This window comes from Penicillium longicatenatum, assembly GCF_028827895.1.
Source record: "Penicillium longicatenatum strain IBT 33135 chromosome Unknown contig_3_segment0_segment0, whole genome shotgun sequence".
NCBI classification, from domain to species: domain Eukaryota; kingdom Fungi; phylum Ascomycota; class Eurotiomycetes; order Eurotiales; family Aspergillaceae; genus Penicillium; species Penicillium longicatenatum.
In genome coordinates, this window is record NW_026643121.1 from 3,667,525 (window position 1) to 3,694,972 (window position 27,448).

The following is a 27,448-nucleotide window of genomic DNA, read 5'->3' on the forward strand; positions in this document are numbered from 1 at the left end:
TGACCATCTTCCAGTTCATGGCGCAGCGCAGCGATCTGTGTTTCCATAATCTGCAACTATATCAGTTCAGAAACACCCAGCAATTACTGACCCCAGGGAAGGAATCACTTGGCTGTTGGTGCCTCTGCCATGGAGACAAAGAAAGCGCATGGTCCTCGTGGTAATTCGAAAGGAGTTGATAACGACAATTGCAATCCGAGATAAATCCTATCTTTGACACATGTTATATCTCAGTCTTGAGGTCAATGCTACATCTTTTCCCGACCCACACTTTTACGGTGATGAAATTATGGGGGGTCTGCAGGACTACGGGGCGTTTTGTTTTATTCCCTGTTTTTTCCTTTTATTTTGCCACATTGGAGATGGGCTGTGCGTCGGACGCGGTCTTAATTGGTAATATTCTTGTGCAAATTGCCTTGTGCTATTGAGCATTTGGCCCCCGCACTAGTCGAGAATACAGCGTCTAGTGCAGTGCGTCGTGGCCCGTAAAATCTACACTAAGCTGACTGGGGTAACCGACCGGAATTAATAAATACCACAATTCCCAATCCTCCGGTACAGGGTTAGACTATTGTCACTGATTCCCTCGACGTGTCCCTTTTTCAGGCCATATGACGGGCATGAAAACCCAGTCAAGCGAGGCCTACCTCCGCGAGACCAAACAGCCACTAATACTTGGGATCTCGGGGTTTTTCATTGCAATTGAGACCATTGCCGTAGCTCTAAGACTCGTTTCAAAGCGAATTGGTGGCCTACGTATTGGTTGGGATGATGCCCTTGTTTGCTTGGGTCTCATCTTCTGTATCGGCGATGCAGCCTGCACAATCGGTATGCCTGATTCTTGTATGCTCACACGATTGGGGCTAACTTTCACGTAGCGGACGTGTATCATGGTGGCATTGGGCTTCACGAAGAACGGGTCCTCCAGATTGACCCGACCATGATGGTGACTTGGGGGAAGTTCATCATCATCATCCCCATTGTATACTTTTCCACTGTCATGCCTCCAAAGTTGGCCATCTTGCATCTCTACCTCAGTATATTCACGAACAAGAAGCTTCGTTATATCTGCTTCGCAACTGCAGCCGTGGTGGTCGGAAATTGGATCGCTGTGACCATCGCCGGCGGTCTTGCATGTCAGCCCATTAGCTACTTCTGGACCGGAGAGGGGAATTGCATCGATATAAACTCATACCTACGCTGGGGTGGCTTTGCCAACATTTTGACAGACTTGGTCATGCTGGTCTTACCTATACCAGTGGTGTGGAATCTTCATGCGTCAACACGGCTGAAGACTGGTATCCTGATCACATTTTTGCTCGGTAGCCTGTAAGTCCTACATTCAAGATTCTGGACGATGTATTCCCCACACTAACAATCTCAGTGGTCTAATCTCATCTATTGTTCGGTTTGTCGAATTCTACATCACTAATGCCGAGGTTGACAAGACTTGGGCCGCTTCAACTCTCGTCATTTGGGCTGTTATTGAAGGCGGCATCTACCTTGTTGCCGCTTGCTTGCCTACTTACCGCCCACTAATGAGATCCGTGTCGCGCAAAATCCGAGGCTCGGAGCCCGCGGGCACTGATAGTACAATTTTCGGTGGATCCAGCCGACCCGATGCTCGAGACATAAAGCCTATCTCCAGTGGCTTCGGAAAGCTTGATGATGAAGAGGACGCAGTGAGATTGGTGACTCTGGGGCAACACCGTCAGGACATTGCCCCCGGGGCGATTCTGGTCGACCATCAATTTTCGGTTCATTAGAGTCGGGACTGCCAGTTTGGTTTTTTGTATATTACTCTTGTTGCCATGTCACTTATCATTCAGTTCAGTCCGTGGGTATTGCTACAACGTTGAAAGAAGTTCATTCAGTTTGTGCTTCCGGGTATTGACAAGCTACAAGTACACTCTCTGGCCACGTCTGCGGAGATAATACCGCCCAGATCATAATTTGAGCTCTCATATTGCTTACACCAGCCCTGATCATAATGTTAATTAATCCTACCTCCTTATTGGTTACCATTTAGTTTCCGATGAAGAAAAGTGAATAAATAACCTAACGATATAATATCAGTATTAGATAATCAATTTTACAAAACAAAAAAAAACGCTGTAAATTTCGGTATAATTTACTACCGTCGCGCTAATGCACTGCACAGTGTCTCCGCGAATGTGGCCAGAGTGTAAACTCACACAATTTGGTGTGCGAACCTACACGTGCTGGAAAAGATTGCTTAGTAAGAGACAGAAGTGGGCCCTGCTAGGTGATTTAATGTTGACGTTCCAATGCTACATTAAGACCATAGTACTCTGTACTGTATTGGGGATGAAGCGGCGCGCCCGACGACCCGCATATCCATACACATGCATATATAGCAATACAGCATTAGAATACGCTGAAAAATACCTGCGGCCCCACAGGCTACTCCGTTATTGCAATGTTGCCTTTGGGGGCCGAATGCGAACAAAGCTGTTGGACACCCCACTGGGTATATCTGAAACCCCCCACTTTAACTAATGCAATATAGCAGCGCTAACTTACGAGGAGCAAAAACTGCCCATTCCCTGTAGGCTGAACCATTCTGAATGTCGCTTGCCGTCGGTGTCTCGCAGGACTTTCCAAGATTTTCATTACTTTTTCCCCCGACCTATTGACGCCCCACGGTCATACTGCTATTTATGAGGCGACGTGGTACTGGGATTGCGCACATGAAACCAACTTTTCTCCCAACATAGCATCTCAGATTGCAAATATTCCACGATGACTGCTTCAGCTGCAAACGACTTTAATCCTTGCACACAACTCATTCCCAATATCATTGATCACTATGCCCGGGTCTTGCCAAATGCCATCTATGCCGAGTATCCGGTCTCTTCGATGAGTTACGAAGATGGGTACCGCCCGGTCACCTACAAGGCGCTTGGAAATGCAATTAATGGCATTGCAACCTGGCTAACGGCGAACCTGGGTCCAGGAAATGGTGAAATCTTGCCTTATGTAGGACCAAACGATGTGCGGTATCCAGCCCTGGTTTTAGGTGCCATTAAAGCTGGCTACTGCGTAAGTGTCCACAATGGATGGTTCGTGGAACTGGAATGATCCACTGACGTGAAATAGATGTTCCTCACATCTCCACGCAATAGCGCCGTTGCTCACCAGAGTTTACTCAAAAAGCTCGGTTGCACCACATTGATATGCCCTACGCCCCGACCAGCTCCCGTCAATGTTATTTTGGATGCATGCTCACTCAATGTACTAGAGGTTCTGAGCGTGGATGAGCTGATGAGCACCCAATATCCGGACTTTCCTTTTTCGAAAACGTGGCCAGACGCGGCGACAGAGACATTGGTTGTTCTGTACGCCAACCCTTGCAATTCTTTACAAACCCCTTGCTATCAACTGCTAACCTCTATGTATGTAGCCACACATCCGGGTCGACTGGAATTCCAAAGCCAATCTTCTGGACTCACGACACCGCATGCAAGCACATGGAGATGGTAGTGCTTCCTCCTCCACACGGCTACGAGAGCCAGGACTACTGGAATTTCGGCAAGAGAATGTATCTTGTCCCGCCCCCTTTCCATGTATGTTTCACCAAACACCCGTCGGAACAATTCGAGCTAATATCGCACCAGGCTGCGGGCGTGGCATACTTGCACTACATTGGGCTATCCGTGGGCATTTCCTTGATTGCCCCGACATCCGGAGGCCTTCCTACTGCGGCTTCTCTGGTCGAAGCGAGAAAGAAGACCAATTTCGAGACCGCTCTGATCGTTCCTTCCATTGTGCAGGAGCTCGCACAAAGTCCCGAGCTCCTGGACTACGTCAGTAGAAATCTGACACATCTTGTGTACTGTGGAGGAGATCTTCCACAGCAGATTGGCGACGCAGTGGCTGCAAAGATCAAACTTGTCAATCAGTACGGCGCCTCCGAGGTTGGCATGATGCCTTCAGTTCATTCCACAACAAACCGAGATCCTTTCAAGGACTGGCGGTACATTGACTTCCATCCTAGGATGGGGGTAGAGCTTCAGCATGTCTCGGATGGTGAGTATGAGCTGGTTGTGGTCCGTCGTCCAGATTACGAACCACAGCAGTTCTCATTCACCATCTTCCCCGACAGACAGCAATATCACACCTCGGATTTGTTTGTTCAGCACCCTGATCCAGCAAAGGCCGATCTGTGGCGCTGGTGTGCTAGAGCCGACGATATCATCGTACTGCTCAATGGCGAGAAGACAAACCCAGTCTCCATGGAACAACATATTGTTGCATCCAACCAACAGGTAACAGCCGCTTTGGTCGCGGGCACACAGCGCTTCCAAACCTCCCTTCTCATTGAGCTTAACACAAAAGAAAATTTGAGCTTGAGTGAGCGTGCTGCCATGATTGAGAAACTCTGGCCTAGTATTCAGCAGGCCAATGCTGTTTGTCCGGCCCATGCACGGATTGCAAAAACTCATATCGTTTTCACTACGAAGGAAATGCCAATGCTTCGGGCTGGAAAGGGTACCATCCAGCGAGCCGGAACACTCGCACAGTACCGCCATGAGCTTGATAAATTATACGCTGATGCGGACGAATTATCGAGTGATGCTGGGATTGGAAATGGACCTGGTCGCAGCAATGACCTCCCCGTCGTTTCTCAGTATATTCGACAGTCTATTTTGGATATCACAGGATGGAATGACAGCCTCTCCGATACGGAAAACTGGTTTTCCCTTGGGCTTGACTCCCTGCAAACAATCACCACTACCCGAGTTCTTAGGCAGGGTCTCGGAATTCCAAGTCTTAGCCCAAATGTGGTATACTTGCATCCCACGGTGTCGGAATTGGCCAATGCAATTATTCTTTTGCACTCCCAAGGAGATCAATCTGCCGAAGACCATCAAAGGCACCAACTGCAAGAACGTGAGGAACTGTTGCAAGAACTCCTTGGGCAGATCAAGCTTCCTTCAAGCCCTCCTCCTCGCACAACTCCCACAGAGCAAATTGTTATCCTCACTGGCTCGACAGGCAGCTTAGGCAGCTACATTCTACATGCACTATTACAAAACCCCTCCGTGGTGCATGTCCATTGCCTGAATCGCCGATCCAATGCTAGTGAGGTGCAATCCCAGAAGAGCAAATCATATGGCCTACAGCTAGATCATACCCGGGTGAGCTTTTGGACTGCAGACCTTGCGGAGCCTCAACTTGGCCTACCTCTCACGACCTTGAGGCAGCTTCAACAGACAGCCACGCTGGTGATTCATAATGCCTGGGCGGTCAATTTTAACCTGTCTCTTAGGTCATTCAAACCTAATCTAGAGGGCGTCGTGAATCTCGTCAACTTCAGCCTTGAAGCTACATATGGGCCTCATCTGTATTTCATATCCTCAATTAGCTCAACTATGGGGCACCATACGCAAAATGGCCTCACTCCGGAGGACGTGGTCACCACCACCGTGCCCGCCCCCAATGGATATGCCAATAGCAAGTATATTGCCGAGCGCCTTCTCGCCGAGGTAGCCGAGAGAAGTTCTGGGGCTTTTCATCCCGCCTATTCACGCGTTGGTCAGATCGCTGGCCCAGTGCGTTCAAGTGGTCTATGGAACAGAGCGGAGTGGTTCCCCAGCCTAGTTCTGAGCTCCGCGCACATTGGAGCCCTCCCAGAAAGCCTCGGCCCTGCTCTGGACCGTATCGACTGGGTGCCTATTGATCTCCTTGCCGAAGTCCTGGTGGACCTAGCACTCACTAGAAGTGTTAGGGTAGATGGAATTGTGGAAGTGCATCACCCAGTGAATCCTAGTCCACTGAGTTGGAACGATATCAGACCAGCTGTGGTGGAAGCTCTCAAGAACAGCTCCGGTTCGAACGTTGAGACCGTAACCTTCCGTGAGTGGCTACATCGCGTCCGCCAGGATATTGAAGTAGCTGGAGTTGACGGGGACAAGGAGCTGCAAGAGCTTCTTGCGCAGAATCCAGCTGCCAAGCTCTTGGATTTCTTTGATCAGGTCATGTCCCAGTCCACAATGGAGAACTCACTAGACACAGAACTTACCACTCGGCGCTGTAGGAAACTCCAGGCTGTGGGTGCGGTCAAAGCGGTGTGGATCCAAAAGTGGGTTCGTGAGTGGTTATAGTAAAAAGACTTAGTCTCTACTTAGCTTAGATATTACCTTCAATCCTAAGCTTAGAGGTTAGCTGGTTAGATTACTCTTCGCAGTATTTCAAGGGTGAAATCTCTATGGCGATTAGGCTTCGGCAAATGGGCCCTCAAATTCAAAATTCCAGGGCCCAACCCAACCCAAAAAATATGGGCCCGATATGGGGGGCCCATAGGCCCATATTTTCAAAATTGATGCTTAATCTTGCCTGATTTTGCCTGATTTTGCATATTCTTTGCCAAGACTTTTCTTTTAATTACAACTATTCTAGTCTGTGTATGTATAGCAACCACTATTTCTCTAACCTTCTACCATACCTAATGTAATTATAAGTAATATAGCTTAATATAAGCTTATTATACTATGAAATAACCCGTGCCATAGTCTATCCCATAGTGGGAATCCCGTGGGTTTTATCCAGGTCTATCTAGCACTATCCAATAAGAGTCTATTCTATAGATCCAAGCCCGTATAAGGCCTAAAGGCGACAGTACGATTGCGATTAAGACTTAAGGGCGAGCCCTGAGGTACGTATAAGGAACAATACGAACGATACCCACCGTGACTAGTTAGCACCGCGTAACAAGTATTTCTTAAAGGGAGCTATATCTAGCCCCCCCCCCCCCCTAAATGAAACTTCTAATGATATTTTAAATTATAATTAGCTCAATATAATCTTTAGGATTATAAGGTCATTTCTCTAAATTTCTAGAGGTTTATATAAAGAAGGCATAGTAGTATATTATATAAACTAGAATAGATATAAGAAAGGGTAAACTTTCTTAATGACTAAGTAGCTTTATGATTAGGATTATGAATAATTTAGGCTTATTTAGGCTTATTTAGGCTTTATTAGGGGCCTAGACTAGGCTTTGGGTTAGGTCTGGGCCAGAGAGGTTAGGCCTAAGCCTAATATAGGTTGAGTTTTGGGCCGAGACCTAGGGCCTAAATTAGCCTTTGCGGAAGTCTAATAATAATAATTTAGATAATAGGAAGAATAATAATTAAAGTAAGTAACTATAGCGTAAACGATTAAAGAAACGATTATCTAAATCTCTTAATAACGATAATGATGACCTTCTAGAAATACTAATAGATAAGGGTATATAGGGATAGTTAGGGCGAATTTAGAAGTAACCTAGGTTACCTAATAGATTTTAGATTAATTTAAGGTAGTTAATATTATATAGAGATAATAAAATTATGTTTACTAAATTAAAATATCGAAAATTAATGATTACACTATAATTATATGAAAAATATGTAGGAAACCGCATAATTTATATATGCTTAAAGGAGTTATAAGGCTAGGCATGTTTAGCCTATTTAATATCTACTAGATATCCTTGAATATCTAGAGGATATTAGGTGGTATACTATATCTATAAAATTAAGGATTGTGGATATTAGGTGATATACTATATCCATAGTTTGCGGAGAGGATATGTGGATATCTATGGATATTGAGGATATTACCACAGTCTATACTAGGGTAAGCGGGAGCACGCACTACGGCCCAATGAGCGTGCGTATAATTCTACTAGACCCCCCAGTGGAATTGACAATACAGTATAGGGCAAACGCCAAAGCAGCATAATCGAGCTATGACCTAGACCCGCCGAAAATGAAACTCATAATATAATCGTCATAGATCCAGTGGATAACTTAATGCGGATAAACGCCTTCAAAAGCCGACAAATTCGCGAATCAGATAAACCTTATTTCTTTTCTGCCGCAGCGGGCCTGAACGTCCGAACTCTAGTAATGATCATGCGATCTTCTCGTTCCACGGTCGGTAGTGTTAGCGAATTTTCTTCTAGTATACCTCATAAATGTCATAAGGCTGGTTTCTTTTCTTCTTTCATCCCTAGTTCAGTCCTCAGAACAACGATATATTTCCAAAAGATTTTTCATCATAATGACCACAATTCCTATTGGTTTTCGTGTTGCCCAAGCTGTCGGCTTCACGGGTGCTGCTTGGCTATCTGGTAAGCGCCCTTTCATAAGAGGTCATTGCCTTCTCACTAACTTCGCTGTTCTGAATAGGTAACATCGCCGCTTTAAGCATGAATGCTGCACCTGCAGTCTTGCGTGCCCGGGTCGAAGACAATTTGCCAGTCAAAAATACGGTGAAGCTTTGGAGAAATCTCTATGAATCCGGCAAAGCCCAGAACCCTCCTGTTGCAGCTCTCACCGCCTCGGCCTTCTTCTACCTTGCGTGGTCCAACCGCTCTAGTTCGACACTAATTCGCCAAGTTGCGCGCAACAGCCCTGCATTGTACGGCACGGCAGCAATTCTGACCTTGAGCATCGTACCCTTCACTTTCGTTGCGATGAGTAGCACTAACAATGCACTCTTGGCCAAGACAGAGTTAGACTCTGAACCATCCGCTCAAACAAGCGCGGAGATTGATGATCTTGTGAAAAAGTGGATCTCGCTCAATGGCATTCGGAGCCTCCTACCTTTAGCAGCTGGTGTCTTTGGCATATTCGCCGCCCTCGCGTAAAATTCGGGAAAGCGCTCTGCAGTCAAGAGGCTCGGTGTATCAATAAAACCTCAACTAATATTGGTGAATTCCTTTTTGTATCAGCCGTTTACTGTTTCTATAATAAGATAATCCCCCCACTTGGAACTATTCGTAGGTACTCAGAACGGTTGAGTGACCTTAGGGCTCTACGTGAAAGAACCACGGCCTTTTAATAAGTACTTTTTTGGAGTTCCATAAGATAAAGTAGAGGACACCAGGTGAACGGTGAAAAGATCTATCGTGATGTCTCGTTTCGGTATTTTTTTAAATCCTCAGTTCGTCTATTCCCCTCAATCCTTCCATCAACTCCTTTAAATTAGTAGGTCTATATATAGGTGATTTTGCATCCTTACCGACCTTATACTCTATGGCTAACGGCAATGAGCCCCTGACTGCGGTTCTTCGCGCTCTAAGTGGTCCGTGGTGCGTGGTTCCGCCCCCGGGCCGCCGTGGCGGGATCGGGGTAACCCTAATCAACACCAAACGATCCCCGAACACCACCCGATAGAGGGATCTTTAGATCCGCTCTCGATAAGGAGAGGAGGAGGAAAGAATCCCGTGGGATGAAAGTGATTATGCGGACGGAACTAAACACGACGCTTTATTTTATTATTTTTATTTTACTTTTTTTTTCCCCCCCTAGTAGTCTCGAATTCACCTACGTTCTATAAGGTAGACATCGCCAAAACCCACAAAGCCTAAAGCCTAACCCGACCTAACCTATAGGGGTAAATCCATTAGACACTAATGGATTTAGGGTGAGCGGCTCTAGTATAGGGAAATAAAAGTGGGTTAGGGTCTAATAGATTTAAGCTTCATAACACCGATAGATTTACATTCCGCCCTCTAGGGTAGCTTATATATTTATATATTTAGCAACACCCTCTGTTTTATGCCCAGAGTAAATTTTAAAGCATTCCCACCATTAAAAAAGGTGTTTTTAGGGGTTCAAAGTTGACCAGTTTTTTTAATGGGGTGCCAACTGTTACGGACCTACAGGGGGCCGCACCACCCGCGGGGCACTTATACCTAATCATCCTGGATGAACGGGACGACGTGTAGGTCACGTGTAAGGCATGGTTCGAAGAACCGTAGCCTCTCCATAACAGGATGCACGATACGTGATAACCGAAGGTCATTACGATTCGGTGCCATCCTGGGAAATGGACGATCGCACGATAAGTAAGATCGTAGGATAAGGAGTATCCTGCGATACGCCATGGTTATCGGTAACGGGAAAGATCCTACGACGGGTTCCGCCCTATGACTAAGGATGCCCTACGATAAGCCACGGTTTAGAACCAAAGGGGGGATTCTTAGGACACGAGGTATCCTAGGATCAACAACACCCTACGACGGACCATAGTTACTAATAACCATAAATATCCTACGACATAGAGAATCCTGCGGAGCTTAGGACCCTAGGAAAATAAGGATCCTAGGAAAGGATCACGTGCTGACTTATCGAGTGATAAGTATAGCTCATTAAGCGATGAGACTGGAATAGATTAAGCGATAAGTCCCAGACTCATTAAGCGATGCGACGGATTAGATATATAAAGATAGTCATTACTATAGATATATTTAGTTCTTCGCGTTTAATCATACATTGTTACTTAGAACCTATATGTTACGCGGTGCTAACTGGTCACAGTGAGTATCGCTCGTATGGTTCCTTATACGTACCGAGAGGCTCGTCCTCAAGTCTCACACGCAATCGTACCGTTGCCGCTGGGCCTTATACGGGCTCGGATCTATAGAGTAGACTCTTGTTGGGCAGTGCCAGATAGTAGCGCCTAGTCAAGCTATGCTTAGGATCTGTGTCAAGTGACAAGAGACTAAGTATACCTCTCCTAGTAGGGTGGGTTGTCTTAAATACGAAACAAGTTGTGAAGCTAGGGTTGTAGGTCCTAAGTAATAATATATAATTAAACGCGAAGAACTAAATACATCTATGGTAATGACCGTTCCTTATATATCTAATCCATCGCATCGCTGATGAGTCCAGGACTTATCACTGATCTGTTCCAGCCTCATCGCTGATGAGCTGCACTTATCGCCCGATGAGTCGGCACGTGATCCTTCCCTAGGATCCTTATCTTCCTGGGATACTAAGCTTCTTAGGATCCTTCATATTGTAGGATACTTCATGGTTGTTAGTAACCATGGCCTGTCGTAGGGTGTTATCGATCCTGGGATACTCTATATCCTAGGAATCTCCCTTTTGGTTCTAAACTATGGCTTATCGTGGGATATCTCTAATTATAGGGCAGAGCCCGTCGTAGGATCTTCCCTATTGGCGATAATTATGGCCTATCGCAGGATACTCCTTATCCTGCGATCGTGCTTATCGTGCGATCGTTCTTTTCCTAGGATGGTACCGAATCGTAGTGTCCTTCGGTTATCATGTATCGTGTATCTTATTATGAAGAGGCTATAGTTCTCCGAACCATGCCTTACACGTGATCTACACGTCGTCCCGTTTATCTAGGATGATTAGGTATAAGTGCCCCGCGGGTGGTGCGGCCCCCTATAGGTCCGTAACATCACCCCCTCCTTTCCTAGGTCTTTGTCCCTAAAGACTCCTGTGTCTTATAACCGCCCACTCCCCTCTCTTAGTAAGTGTTGGTTCTTATTTCCTTTCCTACCCTTTAGCCATAACTCCGTTATTATGCCTTTGTCTAAGTCTTCTATCTAGAAGAATCAACTAAGTGATCGCATTTCTGTAGAAGGTTATTAATCCGTTATTCCTTGCGATCGTTGTGTTCGCCTTAAAAGAGTGTGTGTTCGTTCTGACTTCTTGGATCGCTGTGGTTCTTGTGTGAAGGGTGGTGGTGGTGTAAAGTGCACCATGTCTCGTCCTTTATATTCCGATGCTGAGTGGCGTCGCCTCCTTAGCGCTCGTTCTTTATTGGCCGATGAGAAGCGTGTAGCTTTATCTAAACTACTTCGTCTTGAGGCCTAAGAGCAACTATTACTGAAGCGTTTAGGTGATTTCATTGCTAGGGATTTCAAGGAAATCGCTAAATTAGAAGAGCTCGAACGTCGCGAAAAGGAAGAATTAGATCGTCTCAAGAAAGAGCGTGTTGAGGCCGATCGTGTAAAAGACTGTGGAAAGAAGGCTACTCTAACCGCTGATGAGCATTCTGGCCTTTCTTTCGTCGAGGACACGTATGTCCTTATAGCCACGTTAGAGGACTCTAGTTGGACGTAGACGACTGCGTCTAACCCCTTACTTTTAGTGGACTGGTTAAGCGTTGATTTTAACGCTTTCTTAGCTACCGTCCCCTAGGGGTCTTTTTCGCCCCGTTGTAATACTGTTGAACTAGCTGGTGGCAGCCCCTTAGGTTCTTGATGGGTTCCCATGTATTTTCTGAGGTAGGGTACCCCTGCTATTTGACCAAAAGCTGTTGCTGACTGTTATGCCATCTATCCACTAGGATTTCTTCCACTTTATATTCTTCTTCGCTAGCGTCTTCGATTTCTATATTGGTAGCGGTTTCTATATTGTCTAGCGCTTTCTCTAATAATGATATATAAAATACTGGGTGAATTCTATCTATGCTTTGCGGTAGCTTTAGCTTATAGTTCACTGGTCTAGTTTTCTCCTTAATCGTAAATGGTCCTAGTTATTTATAGTCTAGCTTGTCGCTAGGTCGTTTTGTTTTTATGTTCTAACGGAGGAGGTACACTTTCTCCCCCTTTGTAGTTCTAGGCCCTCCTGGTGAGTCTTGTCGTAGTATTTTTTCATGCGTAGGTTAAAGAACTTAATGTCCTGTGATATTTGGAGGTGTAACTGCTTAATTCCTGTGGCTAGGATTCATGATGTTTCTGCCACTGCGTGGTTACTAATTAGCTCTCCGATGATCGTGGGATTAAACCTATAATTAGCGAAGAATGGTGATTCCTTAGTTATCGCATACATCGCGTTATTGTACGCGAATTACGCGATTGATAGTAACTCTAACTAGTTATCCTGCTAGTAATTGATATAGTGTCGTAGATATTACTCTATAGTCTGATTTGTTCGCTTTGTTTGCCCGTTGGTTTATAGATGGTAAGCGGTAGAGAGTCTATACTTAATGCCGATTTGGTCCGCGAATGAACGCTATATATTAGAAGTGAATAACTTATCTCGATTAGACGTGATCTTTCTGGGTGATCCATGATTGGCGAAGACATTTCTTACTAAGATCGCGGCTATCTATTTTGCGTTAATCTTTTCCATAGTTAGGATTATATATACGTACTTAGTTAGCTTATCTATGATAACCATAATTATGTCGTTTCCTTCTGATTTTGGTAGTTTCGTGATAAAGTCTATTGTGATCTATTCCTATGGTTTCCTGGGTACTTCCGAGTTTTGTATTTCCCTGTATGGTAGATGTCTTGTCGGTTTATCTCGTAGATATATGTCGCATTTACTAATATATCTTCGCATCTTCTTATGTATATTTAGGATATAGAAGTGGCGAGTGATTAGTTCCACTATCTTCTCGATTCCTAAGTATCCTCTAGTAGGTTCATCGTGATATTTCTGGATGATCTCTTCCTATATTAGTCTAGGAACGTAGATTAATCTATGTATTAGTAGTATTCCGTCGTCTAGGGTTACTTAGCGATTTTCATAGTTAAGTATCTAATCTAAAGCTTCGTCTTTAGTAGTTACTTCCTTGATTCGTTATAGCTAAGTGTCGTCCTATAATTCGCTAGTCGCGGTAAGGGTTTAGTGATTATATACTAGGTTCCCTTTCTCGTCTTTAGTTAATATAGCTAGTACCGCTTCTTTAACTCCGATCTAGTAATCTAGTCTTCTACTGAGTGCGTCTACTTAGCCATTACTAGTACTACTACAGTGTTCAATCCTATAATCGAATTGTGATAGTGTTTTAGCCCAGCGCACTTATCTTCTCGTGAGTTCCTTTATTGTGGTGAAGTAAGTTAGGTTCTTATAGTCCGATTTAACTAAAACCTGATGCTTTGCTCCCTTAAGGTATGGTCTCTATATTTTAAATGCTAATACTATAGCTAGTAATTCTTTATCGTAGATATTATAGTTGAGTTCTGCTGGTGTTATTTTGCGTGACTAAAAGGTAATCGCTCTAGGTACTTTAACCCCGTTAATAGTTATATTTTGTGTTAATCGTGCTCTAAGCGTAAAGTTAGATGCGTCGGCTTCTATTATGGACGGTAATTCCACGTTAAACGCGTAGAGGATTGGTCTTACCTAGAAGAGGTTCTTGAGACCTTAAAATGAGTTTTCCGCGGCCTAGTTCTAGTCCTATTTTTTGTCCTTCCTAGTCAGGGCATCGAGTCCTATAGCTATTTCCCTAAAACTGTCTATACTTTTTCGGTAGTAGTTACATAGTCCTCGGAACTATTAAATGTCCTTCACGTTCTTTAGTTAAGGCCATTCCAGGATGCTCCTGATTTTTTCTTCTTCTATGCTAAATTAGTTATTGCTGATGATATACCCTAAAAATCCGGTCTGTCGTATATAAAACTCGCACTTCTTAAGTTTTAGGGTTACCTTAGCTTCCCTTAGCCTTAAGAGTACCTTTTTCACGTGTTCCTGGTGTTCCTCGATGGTCTTAGAGTACACCAAGATGTTATCTAGGTAGGCTACTATAAAGATGTCCAAGTAACCTATCAGCACACTAAAGATGAATTATTGGAACGATGCTAGTGCGTTAGTGAGCCTAAATAGCATCACTATATATTCAAAGTGTCCGAACTTTATTTAGAATACTATCTTCTACTTATCTCCTTCCTTGATCCGTAGGCGATTATAAGCATCTATGATATTAAACTTTAAAAAGTACTTAGCGCCTTAGATCTAATCTTAGATCTCCTGAATTAGGGGTAGTGGATATCGGTCTTTCTTAGTAATCCCGTTTAATTATCGGTAGTCGACGCATAGTCGTAAACTTTTATCCTTTTTTGGCATAAATAGGATAGGATATCCTGCCGATGATATTAAGTGTTAGATGTATTTCTTTTTAAGATTGGTCTTAATATACTCCTTTAGGGTCTGGGATTCTTTCTCCGATAGTTGGTAGATTAGTATATAGGTTAGTTCTTTGCCCTCCATGATTTTGATCTCGTGGTCGTGTAATCCATGCTCTAGTAGCTGACTAATAGGTGGTGGTGTAAACACGTCCTGAAACTCCTTATATTCTTTAGGGAGTTCTAGTGCTCCTTCCTCTATTATATATAGGGCCACCTCGTCTTCGTGGATCACGACGTATTCTTTAAGTTTGTTATCTATTATCTCTAGTCGCTATTCTCGCGACTTAATAACGCTCACGTCTATAATGCGTTAGCCTGTTACCGGCGTTAGAGGTAGGTTTACCCTTCGTGGTGCCTCCTTAGGTTCTCTTACTCCTATACTAAGGACCTTTTCAATTGTTTCTCGTGATGCGCCCGACCATATTCAGCTTGTTTTTCTACAACCGCAACTTACGAAGTAAATAGCTCTAGTGTTCTATTAGATCGTTAGCTCATGTTTTTTTAGCCATGGTATTCCCAGCACCATATCATAGTTTCCTAGTGGGGTTACGTCGAAATAAATGGTTTCGATATGGGTTCCTATAATCATGGTCTAGGGTTCTGTTTTATGGGAAATGCCTAGGCCTAGACTTTCTCCATTTAGCCTAACAATAGGCCTAGATTAGTTCCTTTTCTATACTAGCATTTTAATTCGTTGCATATATTATAGATCCATGAAGTTTCTACATACTCCTAAGTCGATGAGTACCTTAACTATTTTAAGGAGGATATTCGCGTCGATCTTAAGGTATACTACCTAGTTAGTGGCTATAAGTTATTAGGGTTTCTCTTGGTGCGTAGACGCATTACCGTTAGCACTTTCGTCTTACTTAGGAGTTTCTTTAGGCGTCTATATCTCTGATCTTAGTTCCTGCATAACTAGATCCTGGGAGGTGGTGTTATTCTAGTCTCTATGTTAAGTCTATCCTTGACTCTCGATTTCCGTAAATCTATTACTAAGGACTATATCGATCACTTTCTAATGAAGTCCTTAAGCCGTTATTTCTAGTTAGTTCAATGTGTTACGTCTTTCTTACCCGAGGGTTATTAGTTCTTGTAACTACTGCTATACCTAACCCAAACTATGTCTATCTTCCTGGTTGGATGCTAGTAACTAATCAGCTAGTTCCTTAATATCGAGTTCTGGCGTGGCTTCTTAGACTTTGTTGTCTTGGGTTGTATCCGTTGGTTTGTCTTCGGCCGTAGCCCGAAGTTATTATGGTTCGTTATAGCCCCCTCGTTCTTGAGTGGCTCTAAGTTGCTAGGGTTGCTCTTTACTTCAGTAATCCTTAATGCGGTATCCTGGTTTCCTACATTTGAAACATAGATTATTGTTTTTGCGTCTTTTCTATTCTTCATCAGGGAGTCTTGCTACGTTAAGCTCTATTGGTTATGGACTATAAGGATCACTGTTATACGTCTAGCGCGCGTTGTAATCCTACCGTCTCTCCAGTCGCTAGTTACTATATGGTTGACTAGTGTTACTTCTCTACTGCCTATGTTCTCGCTGTTACTAAGCTCTTTTATAAAGCCAATTATTGTATTTAACAGCGATGTCGATAAGCTTGGTAAGCTCGTCTAGCCGGTCGATTCTTATAAGTTCGTCTTTAACTTCTTCCTTGAGTCCTCGTTCGAATAGCTAGATGTAGGTATCGTCGTCTATATCCAAGTGCGAAATAATCTATTAGAACTCCACGGCGTACGCGCTAGCAGATCCCGTTTGTCTAAGCTTGTCTAATCTCCGTTCCACCGTGCGTACCGCGTCGATGTCGCTAAACGTTTATTCAAGTTTTTTCTTAAAATTCTTGTATAAGGCGAAGATTTCTATCGTGTTATCGTTCCACTTATCCTTCAGTTTCTCGTAAAACTCCCTTATGGTAGGTTCGAACTAGTTAAACGCGGCTCCTCGTAGGTAGGTGGATGCATAGACCACTTTATCGATTTCGCTGGTGCATTGAATAATCCTTAGTTGCATCTCCATTTACGTGATAAATGACCGCAGTTTAGTTCGTTCTCCATGGAAGAACTCTAGCTTTGGTGGCTTGACGGGCGGTGCCCGGTTGGCCAAAGTTCCGATTTGTTCCTGAAGCTGGCTCACCATTACTATGAGCTGCTCGTTCGTTAGTGGCGCCTCTATGTCTACTGGTGCCGCCAGTGCGGTAGCATTGGTATTGGCTGGTGCCATATTAAATTACTACTTCACGTGTCGTGCTTTCGTAAAGACAGGGCGTTCAATATATTACACGGTGCTAACTAGTCATAGTGAGTATCGCTCGTATGGTTCCTTATACGTACCGAGAGGCTCGTCCTCAAGTCTCACACGCAATCGTACCGTTGCTACTAGGCCTTACACGGGCTTAGATCTATAGAGTAGACTCTTATTAGGCAGTGCCAGATAGTAGCGCCTAGTCAAGCTATGCTTAGGATCTATGTCAAGTGACAAGAGACTAAGTATACCTCTCCTAGTAGGGTAGGTTGTCTTAAATACGAAACAAGTTATAAAGCTAGGGTTATAGGTCCCAAGTAACAATATATAATTGAACGCGAAGAACTAAATACATCTATGGTAATGACCGTTCCTTATATATCTAATCCATCGCATCGCTAATGAGTCCGGGACTCATCACTAATCTATTCCAGCCTCATCGCTAATAAGCTACACTCATCGCCCGATGAGTCGGCACGTGATCCTTCCCTAGGATCCTTATCTTCCTAGGATACTAAGCTTCTCAGGATCCTTCGTATCGTAGGATACTTCACAGTTATTAGTAACCATGGCCTATCGTAGGGTATTATCGATCCTGGGATACTCTATATCCTAGGAATCTCCCTTTTGGTTCCAAACCGTGGCTTATCGTGGGACATCTCTGATCATAGGGCAGAGCCCGTCGTAGGATCTTCCCTATTAGCGATAATCATGGCCTATCGCAGGATACTCCTTATCCTACGATCGTGCTTATCGTGCGATCGTTCTTTTCCCAGGATGGTACCAAATCGTAGTGTCCTTCGGTTATCACGTATCGTGCATCCTATTATAAAGAGGCTATGGTTCTCCGAACCATACCTTACACGTGATCTACACGTCGTCCCGTTCATCCAGGATGATTAGGTATAAGTGCCCCGCGGGTGGTGCGGCCCCCTATAGGTCCGTAACACTATAGTTCTAGCTTTACACTTATTTCGTATTTAAGATAACCCACCCTACTAGGAGAGGTACCCTTAGTCTCTTATCACTTGACATAGATCCTAAGCATAGCTTAACTAGGCGCACTATCTAGCGCAGACCAATAAGAGTCTACTCTATAGACCCGAGCCCGTGTAAGGCCTTTAGGTAACAGTATAGTTGCGATTAAGACTTAAGGCCAAGCCTCGACGTACGTATAACGGACCATACAAGCGATACTTACTATAACCAGTTAGCACCGCGTAATATATTAAACGCCCTATCTTTACGAAACCACTTCGCGAAGCAGTAAGTAACCATATCGAAATCTAGACGACCACTAGTACCGCTATAGTCCTAGACGGCGCGACTACCCCTAGATAGCGACAACAATAACGAGGATTAGTCTAAGCTAATCCAACAGCTAAGGGCCCATATAGTGGGACTCACTAGTTAAATCAACGCACTATCGCAAGACGTGAACTAGATTCCTAATATATAGGACTACATCACGCAACTTAACGCCTAGGTTAGAGCATTAGCTCCCGCCACAGCTACCTATGTTATGAAACTCCCGAAAGCTAAGCCTTTCGATAGAACTCAGTCTAAGCTAAGGGGCTTTCTTACTTAAATAAGAATACACTTAGACGTTAACCGAGCACGACTAACTAACGAAGAAAGTAAGATCATCTTCATGTTAACCTACCTTCGCGGATAAGCATAGGACTGGTTTAAAGTCCATATCCACGAATACTATGAGAAAACACGTAACGAGTAGAGCGTAGTAACCACAGATATCTTTAGAAGTTATAGTAACTTCGTAGCTTATATAACTAAAATATTCAGAGAAATCAATATAACTATTAACATAGAAAGGAAGCTAGTAACACTCCACTAGACCACTTCCACTATAGCCTATACTATATAGTTTATATAAACCACAGCAGTACTTAGATAGGATAACTATGCCCTTATCCTATGGTACGTGGAGGGACTTAAATCCTATATAAAAGACGAACTTACGCGTATCGATCGACTAACTATAATAATAGAACTAATCGATGTGGTAATATAATTCAATAACTAGTACTTCGACCGCCAGTAGGAAAAGAAAGAGGTCAAATAGTGGAGAAGGAACCTAGGACAAGGGAACCGATTCTAACCTAGAAGTCACGGTCATAGGGCACCTAGATAAGATAACTATAGCCCACGACTAATAGAGCTCGACGTAGCGAGACTCCCTAATAAAGAGCAGAAAAGACATAGAAACAATAACTTATGTTTTAAATACGGGAAACCAAGACACCATATTAAGGATTACTAAAGTAGAGAGTAACCCTAGTAACTTAGAGCTACTTAGGAGCGAGGAGGCTATAATAAACCGCAATAACTTTAGGCCACGGCCAAAGACGAACCAATAGAAACGACCTAAAGCAACAAGATCTAAAAGGCAGAAGCGATCAACGCAAGATTTAACGCGGCCTACCAACGAGCAAAGGCGCTTAAATAAGAAGAGGGTAACGCTCTCGATAGAGCAATATAGTAACTCAAAGCAATAGTAGCTAGCAGTAAGGAGCGCTAGGAAAAATTCGACCATCTATAAGAAGCCATACAAAAGACTTAGAAAAGGATAACAGACCTATTTCTAGACGTCGACTTTAAGGAAGTCAAGAGTTAAGGATAAACTTAGCATAGAGACTAGAATAATACCAGCTCCCAGGATCTAGTCATACAAGAATTAAGATTAGAGATATAGGCGCCTAAAGAAACTCCTAAGAGAAACAAAAGTGCTAACGATAATACATCCACGCACCAAGAGGAACCATAATAACTTATAGCCACTAACTAGGCAGCATATCTTAAGATCGACGCGAATATCCTCCTTAAGACAGTTAGGGTACTCATCGATTCAGGAGTATATGGAAACTTCATGGATCTATAGTATATATAATAAATCAAAATACCAATATAGAAAAGGAACCAATCTAGACTAATCGTTAGATTAAATAAAGAAAGTCTAGGCCTAGGCATTTCCTATAAAACAGAACCCTAAACCATAATTATAAGAACCCACTTCGAAACCATTTATTTTAACGTAACCCCACTAGGGAACTATAATATAGTATTAGGAATGCCATAGCTAAAAAAACATAAACCAACGATCTAATAGAACACCAGAGCCATTTACTTCATAAGTTACAGTTATAGAAGAATAAGCTAAATATAGTCAGGCGCATCACGAGAAATAATTAAAAAGGTCCTTAGCACAGGAGTAAGAGAACCTAAGGAGGCACCACGAAGGGTAAACCTACCTCTAACGCTAATAATAGGCTAATATATCATAGACATAAGCGTTATTAAGTCACGAGAATAGCGACCAAAGATAATAGATAATAAACTTAAAGAATATATTATAATCCATAAAGATAAGGTAGCTCTATATATAACAAAGGAAGGAGCACTAGAACTCCCTAAAGAATATAAGGAGTTCTAGGACGTGTTTATACCACTACCTATTAGTCAGCTACTAGAGCATAGACCATATAACCACGAAATCAAAATCATAGAGGGTAAAGAACTAACCTATATACCAATCTACCAACTATCGGAAAAAGAATCCTAGACACTAAAGGAGTATATTAAGACTAATCTTAAAAAGAAATATATCCGACACTCTATATTATTAGTAGGATATCCTATCCTATTTATACCAAAGAAGGATAAAAGTCTATAACTATACATTAACTACTAATAATTAAATAGGATTACGAAGAAAGACCAATACCCACTACCCCTAATCTAAGAGATCCAAGATCGGATCTAAGGCGCTAAGTACTTTTCAAAATTTAATATCACAGATACCTATAACCGCCTATAGATTAAAGAGGGAGATAAGTAGAAAATAGCATTTTAAATAAAGTTTAGACACTTTAAGTATATAGTGATGCTATTTAGGCTTACTAACGCGCTAGCATCATTCTAACGATTCATCTTTAGCGTGCTAGTAGGCTACCTAGACATCTTTATTATAGCCTACCTAGATAATATCTTAGTATATTCTAAGACCATCGAGGAATACTAGGAACATATAAAGAAAGTACTCCTAAGACTTAAGGAAGCCAAGGTAACCCTAAAACTTAAGAAATACGAGTTTCACGTATAATAAACCAGATTCCTAGGATATATCATCAGCAATAACTAATTTAGCATAGAAGAAGAAAAAATCCAAAGCATCCTAGAATAGCCTTAACCAAAGAACGTAAAGGATATTTAATAGTTCTAAGGACTATATAACTACTACCAAAAAAGCATAAATGGTTTTAGGGAAATAGCTATAGGACTTAATGCCCTAACTAGGAAGGATAAAAAATAGGAATAGAACTAGACCGCGGAAGACTTATTTTAAGGTCTTAAGGACCTCTTCCAGGTAAGACTAATCCTCTATACGTTTAATATAGAATTACTATCTATAGTAGAAGCTAATATATCTAACTTCGCGCTAGGAGCGTGATTAACCTAAATCATAACTATTAACGGGGTTAAGGCACCTAGGGTAATCGCCTTTTAGTCACGTAAAATGACGCCAGTAGAACTTAACTATAATATCTATAATAAAGAATTACTAGCTATAGTATTAGCATTTAAAATATAGAGACCATACCTAGAGGGAGTAAAATATTAGGTCTTAGTCAAATCAGACTATAAGAACCTAACTTACTTCATAACGACGAAGGAACTCACAAGAAGACAAGTACGCTAGGCTAAGATACTATCGCAATTCGATTATAGGATCGAACACTACAGTAGCGCTAGTAATAGCTAAGTAGACGCGCTTAGCAGAAGACTAAACTATTAGATCAGAGTTAAGGAAGCAGTACTAGCTATATTAACTAAAGATAAGAAGGGAAACCTAGTATATAATCATCAAACCCTTACTATAACTAGCGAACTACAGGACGATACTTAGCTATAATAAATCAAGGAAGTAACTACTAAAGATAAAGCTTTAGAATAAATACTTAACCATAAGAACCACTAAGTAACCCTAGATAATAGAATACTACTAATATATAGATTAATCTATATTCCTAGACCAATATAGGAAGAAATCATCCAGAAACATCACGATAAACCTACCAAAGGGCACTTAGGAATCAAAAAAATAGTAGAACTAATCACTTACCACTTTTATATCCTAAATATACATAAGAAGGTACGAAGATATATTAGTAGAATTGCGATTTGCTGGCCCGCCGCCGTTTTCGGCCGCCCTCTCCGTTGGGTTTAGCGCTCGTGGGTCCGCCGCCCGATCCGGGATCGCGTCCGTCCACTTGGGGTTTAGCCCGTCCGCAACGGGTTTGGCGCCTAACGCTAGCCCCAACCAGGATCTGCCGTCTCCCGCCGCCCGCCTCGCGACGTCCGCCATCTATATAACCCGCGGTGCGTCGCTCAACGACTACTCTCTTCTTTCCCACGCCCCTTTCCCCCCCCCCCCCTTCCCCCTTCATTTTGTTTTACCGACGCCATTCCATGGTCGGCTGACGTGGCCCCTGCCAGCTGAAATCTCTGCGCCTTGAGCACAGCCCGCCTCCCCACTTGCGGAAATTCGAAGGGGGCGGCCTGGCCTTTTCGAGTCACCCGGATCGCCCTTGGTTTCCCAGTTCTACTAGGCTTCATACCGGCTTCATCATGATGTACGCTGTGGATGATCACTGGTGCAGCTCATGTACACATCACCTTCGGGCTACTTGATAATTGGACATGTGATTAACAATATAGAAGGGCTACTGGGCGCTCTTTGTCTCAGGCTTCGGTTCGCAAGTGCTACGCAGCGCCCCAAAACGGTCACTTTGCTTTTTCAACCGACCACTGATTGACAATCATCACCGAGTTGCTCGTGAGACCCGCTTTCGCTCACTAGCCAACCGCAAAAATGCCGCAGGAGCTCCGGCGCTGAGCTGAGGCATTGCCGTCATCCATGATATTGATGGCTTGCATGATCGGCTTGCCCGATTGGGGGACCGTAGGCTGCCGCTCGTATTGAGGGACTTATTCCCGTGGATCTTTCCCCAATCCGTCATTTGTCAGCTGAGGTGTCTTGCGTCTTGCCGGCTGCATCGTTACAGATTGGAGTAAGAGGCACCCTTGCACAGTGGGGCCACGAACCCAAGACGTCCTTCGACGAGGCAGCTCGGCTGAATTCGCCCGGAATACCCCCAAGTGATCAGCAGACACAAGCAGGGAGTAGTGGCAACGAGGCAGTGATATCGGCGTTCTCGGTTGTTATGGGGTCGTCAAAGCGGTATACTGCATGATTTCCGGCTAGCATTGCCCTGACAGCGTCTGGGGTTTAAAAAGGCTGACTGAACTCCTTCTTCTCACTCTCTGGATAGGATTCAGATCGGACATGGACACACCAGCTCAGTCACCACTGCACTCATCTCAAAGGTTGCTTTATCATCTGTCAGTATCTACCTCCGCTGTGTCTTACCACTTTCTCTTTCTCGGAGATGGGGGTGAATCTTGATCAAATCGAGTTCTACCATGGCCCAAGTCGCCAGCCGCCTTCCACCAGTACCAAAAGCGTGACCCCCAGTCACGTTCCGGCTCACGTGCCACGATATTTCCAGCAGTCTTTTCCGACTGGGTTCGGCTTCCGTCCGGGACTGTGTGAGGTACCTCCAGGACAGCCACCGCAACTCACCGGTACGACTCATGAGTGGAACATTTTTGATTTCGAGATCAATAATGTCTACGGTCCTACTCGGCCTGACGTGACGAAAGATGTCGAACCTCCAGTGACAACAAATATGCCAGCTGCCTGTGATATCCTGTTGGAACGTGGAACTTCCGCGCTGGATTCCTCAGAGCCAGTGCCATTGACAGACTCTCCCAAAACAAGCCCATGTCTTTCAGAGTCAGATATGCCGGGATATTATCTACCGGGTAAGTTGGCTTAATGTTGATGAATGTTGAAAGTCGGCCACCATTCTCTCATTGTCTGACTCTCTTTACTTTTTAGACGCCATTCCTGATACCAAAAAAACGGAGGCTTCTCCACTCTCGTGTGTGCCTTGTGTGACCGCGCCCGTGCCTGCACCCGAACAAGCGAATCGTCCCTTTAGCGACCTGTCCGTGGTGGATGATTCCCAACAAGAATCAGCCAAGCGGAAATTATCTATCACGGAGCCCTCAGGCAGTTCGCACCCTGGGAACTACGAAGATGATACGGACCCAAGTCAGACATCTGACCTAGGTGGGAATTTATGCTCCAGGGCAAACGATACTCCGGAGCGGGAAGACTCCGGCACTGCTGAAGACACGTCAGCCCCATCTGGCCCGTCCGCTCCGCCGACCGTGCGCTCTACTTCAGAGTGTTCTCGTGTTCTAAAGACACTGACTTCTGATATCCCGGTGCGCTATCCGTCGATAGCTGTGGTTGTACCATCACCGTCCTGGAAGCAAGGAGCCACCAGGACAAGCACAAGGGCGGCTGCGGTAGTATGCAAGAAGCGACTCCGCTCAGGCCGAGGCACCAGCAACCACCAAGATGGGAACACCACCTTGTATGACACAGAACAGCCGGGTCAAAAGAGGAAGAAACGGAGGCCTTCAAACAGGCCATGTTCCGACCCTTCGGACTCTTCTACTCCCGTTTCATGTCATTGCCCTGGTGCTATCCAGGGTGTACGCGGGAGTGCTCTCCTCACGATCGAACCTAATTCTGGCCTGAAACCGGCATATTTCTTCACTTTCGTACCCGACCCTAGCCCGATGTTGTCTCAACCCCACACGGCGGTTGTCCCGGGGAAACAAAGACCGTACACATCGGACGAGAATGCGCTGCTGGTGCGGCTGAAGGAAAAAGAGGCGATGTCATGGTCGGAGATTGCGAGTCACTTCCCGGGCCGAAATATGTCATCCCTTCAAGTCCATTATTCAACCAAATTACGCCACAAGGCCAGCTCTCGGTCTGGGAAACCGAGGATACGCGAATGAGAGAGTCTCTTCAGTCAGTATATATTTCGGTTCACCCCTGCCGGCCTTTCGATTTATGCAACATTCTCTGTAGCTATATGTTTCAATACCAGCATCAAGGGCAGTTTTGTGTACTGTAAATAGTTCACATACTCGAGCTCATCCGAGTCCCTCTTCGATCTGAGATACTACTAGGTAGAGCATGGGGCATTGCTTGCCCTATGGCACTGGCAGTTCAGAAGGAATCCTTATCTAACCGAGGATTTTTGGCCTCATAAAAAGAAGTTGAGCCATGAAGTTGGGGAGCAGCGAACATCACCTGTCTCTCAGGAGCTGTCACAGGCTTTTGCACTGGCAGGCCCTCGTATTTTGCCCTTCTTTTTCTCCTCATTCACAAGAAACCTGCGCCTAGCATCACGGCAGAGAGAATCCCCAGACAAATGCCTACGCCTACTCCAACTACAACAGTTTTGTGATTGTCCTCTGCCGAGCCCCTAAGGTTGTAGCGACGGTAGCCCCGCTGGAGTCGTTTTCTATGGCGACTGATGTCGCTGCAAGGTGCGGCGTAATGAGAAAGCGTCGATCTTAGCCAAGAGAGCACCGTTATAGTTATCAATGGTTGCATGCATGCAGGCATCAGCACAGTCATTGCTGGGGGAAGGGGCAGTAAGCAGTATGATACGCGACGCGTTCCGTTTGAAACATCGGTCATATAAAAAGCAATTACCTATCTGACCTATTTTTACTTCTACTGTGGATGTTGCTCGGAAATATGATAGGTCAACCCGTGCTGCAGAGCGTTGTACGACGAAATACGGGGGCACTCCCCATCTGCTAGCAATCAAGATGTCGGGAATCGGGGTGGGGGTAAGGCGGTATAGAATTTGGTGGCATGACATTGGATGTGGCCCCAGACCAAGGCTGCCGTAAAGCGGTGATCGGTATTGTATTTTTCCTCTTGCCTAGGATTTTCTTGACCCCCTTGCCTACCTAAATAACTAACTAGTACTTAAGTAGTTAGTGAGTGATCAGCAGCAAAGTGGTCGAATTTTTCTTGATCCCTAGTCCTAGCCTTTTCTTTTCTGATCCTTGTACACGAACAAATTTCTCCCCTTTCCAACTAACCGATCTTGGGTTTTTCCTCCCGGTAACTTGTTTCATCATATGGTTTGTTCCTCACCTTTGCTCGATCGGCAGCTACGAAACCATGCCACAAACTCTAAGACCGCTCGACTACGGGTGCACGGATTGGCGGATCAGTAGCCAAAGAGTCGCAGATCTGTACAGTTCTGGTACCAGACTTTGGACGAAAGAAGATCTCGAAGACATAGAACAACAATTGCGTCGTTCCTATACGATGGAGCGATTTTCAGTCCGTCGAGTCGATGGAAGCATAATCCAAATTTCCAATCCCATGTTCCAAGTACAGAATCCAATCTGGTACGTGGCTATGGTATTCTGACCCAAATTCAGCCTGCAATCTAAGTTCCTCTTAGGAAACCTCATGTCAAGTACCAAGAATATTGGCAACTTGTGAAAGCACAACCCAGCGGCCCAATTGAAACCTACCTGTGCTCTTACATTGTGGATTGGAGCAATCAGACTGCACGAAACTTCCGAGAGCTTTTAGCACAGCCTATGCAAGTATTTGACGAGAAATACTTGCTGTGGCAGAATAGCAAGACCTGCAAGCGCTTGGCAACCTTGGTCCAAGATACACTCGGTACGAACACTGTGAAGAAAGTTCTCTGCTTCGGGCTCGGTGATTTCTGCCGCTCCGCACCTGAATGGCTAAAAAGGCAGCACGGCTCTTGGGATGAAATCTCGGAGGTGGAAAATGTTATGGGTTGCATGATCCAGCATTCGATGGCTCTTACTATCGCTCAACTTTGTCGTGGCAATAAAACATTGCCATTATATTCTCAGGACCCAGAGTATACAGAGATCGCGGAAGAGATCCTGACCAAGAAGGAATTCAAAATTGTTGGGACTCACGGTGCAGGAGGATTCGCGGAAATTGACGATGAATCCATCATAATATCACCCTTTGCTGCCGCCCCAGTCAAGCAGATTATTGCCGATCTTGCTCGGCCTGTGCTTATTATTTCCACCGGCTTTGAAGTTTTCAATGGCAATGAGTAAGTTCGCTTTTATCGATCCTCGAATTTGTCTAACCATGGCACTTAACAGAAAACCATTGGCAGATGCTGAATCTCCGAGGACAAGGCAAATGTGGCTCGATTATGATGCTTATAGCCTTCCAAGCCATTCAGATGAAGTTGAAATATGCTCTGCACTTAAAGGACTATATCTGTATTGTAGACGCCAACAATCTCTGGATTCGCAAGAAGCCTGAGTTCGCATCACAAAGGATCGCAAATATGAGATCGATTTCAAAACAGGAATCTTATGTATATGTATAATTCTTGGTCTCTCCCATCCCTTGTGCGCTGCGGTGGATTTCGTAAACTGGTTCAGGACAGCCCGCGGAGTCATTATTCAGGAGAATCCTTATGACTGGTTGTCAGTCAAGCAGCTTCAGTGACAGTTCAAAAATCGCAGCTATTCACCTCCCACCT

General features: G+C 44.3%; 5 protein-coding genes across 5 annotated transcripts; all 5 read left to right on the top strand.

The window, feature by feature from the left end:
- Positions 1 to 611: 611 nt before the first annotated feature.
- N7484_006723 (uncharacterized protein) lies at positions 612 to 1,766 on the top strand (the record flags this gene model as incomplete). The annotated part of the gene is made up of 3 exons (XM_057117141.1): positions 612 to 828; positions 879 to 1,329; positions 1,385 to 1,766. 3 exons carry the CDS (start codon positions 612 to 614, stop codon positions 1,764 to 1,766), a joined length of 1,050 nt encoding a protein of 349 aa, XP_056973024.1.
- Positions 1,767 to 2,763: 997 nt separating this feature from the next.
- N7484_006724 (NRPS-like enzyme) lies at positions 2,764 to 6,128 on the top strand (the record flags this gene model as incomplete). Its single annotated transcript, XM_057117142.1, has 4 exons — positions 2,764 to 3,063; positions 3,121 to 3,359; positions 3,425 to 3,587; positions 3,639 to 6,128. The coding sequence occupies 4 exons, from the start codon at positions 2,764 to 2,766 to the stop codon at positions 6,126 to 6,128; spliced, it is 3,192 nt and encodes a 1,063-aa protein (XP_056973025.1).
- Positions 6,129 to 8,070: 1,942 nt separating this feature from the next.
- On the top strand, positions 8,071 to 8,659 carry N7484_006725 (anthrone oxygenase family protein; the record flags this gene model as incomplete). Its single annotated transcript, XM_057117143.1, has 2 exons — positions 8,071 to 8,140; positions 8,199 to 8,659. 2 exons carry the CDS (start codon positions 8,071 to 8,073, stop codon positions 8,657 to 8,659), a joined length of 531 nt encoding a protein of 176 aa, XP_056973026.1.
- A 14,742-nt stretch (positions 8,660 to 23,401) lies between these two features.
- Positions 23,402 to 24,890, top strand: N7484_006726 (SANT/Myb-like DNA-binding domain-containing protein; the record flags this gene model as incomplete). Its single annotated transcript, XM_057117144.1, has 2 exons — positions 23,402 to 23,837; positions 23,914 to 24,890. 2 exons carry the CDS (start codon positions 23,402 to 23,404, stop codon positions 24,888 to 24,890), a joined length of 1,413 nt encoding a protein of 470 aa, XP_056973027.1.
- A 1,186-nt stretch (positions 24,891 to 26,076) lies between these two features.
- N7484_006727 (uncharacterized protein) lies at positions 26,077 to 27,225 on the top strand (the record flags this gene model as incomplete). The annotated part of the gene is made up of 3 exons (XM_057117145.1): positions 26,077 to 26,309; positions 26,366 to 27,007; positions 27,060 to 27,225. The coding sequence occupies 3 exons, from the start codon at positions 26,077 to 26,079 to the stop codon at positions 27,223 to 27,225; spliced, it is 1,041 nt and encodes a 346-aa protein (XP_056973028.1).
- Positions 27,226 to 27,448: the final 223 nt, after the last annotated feature.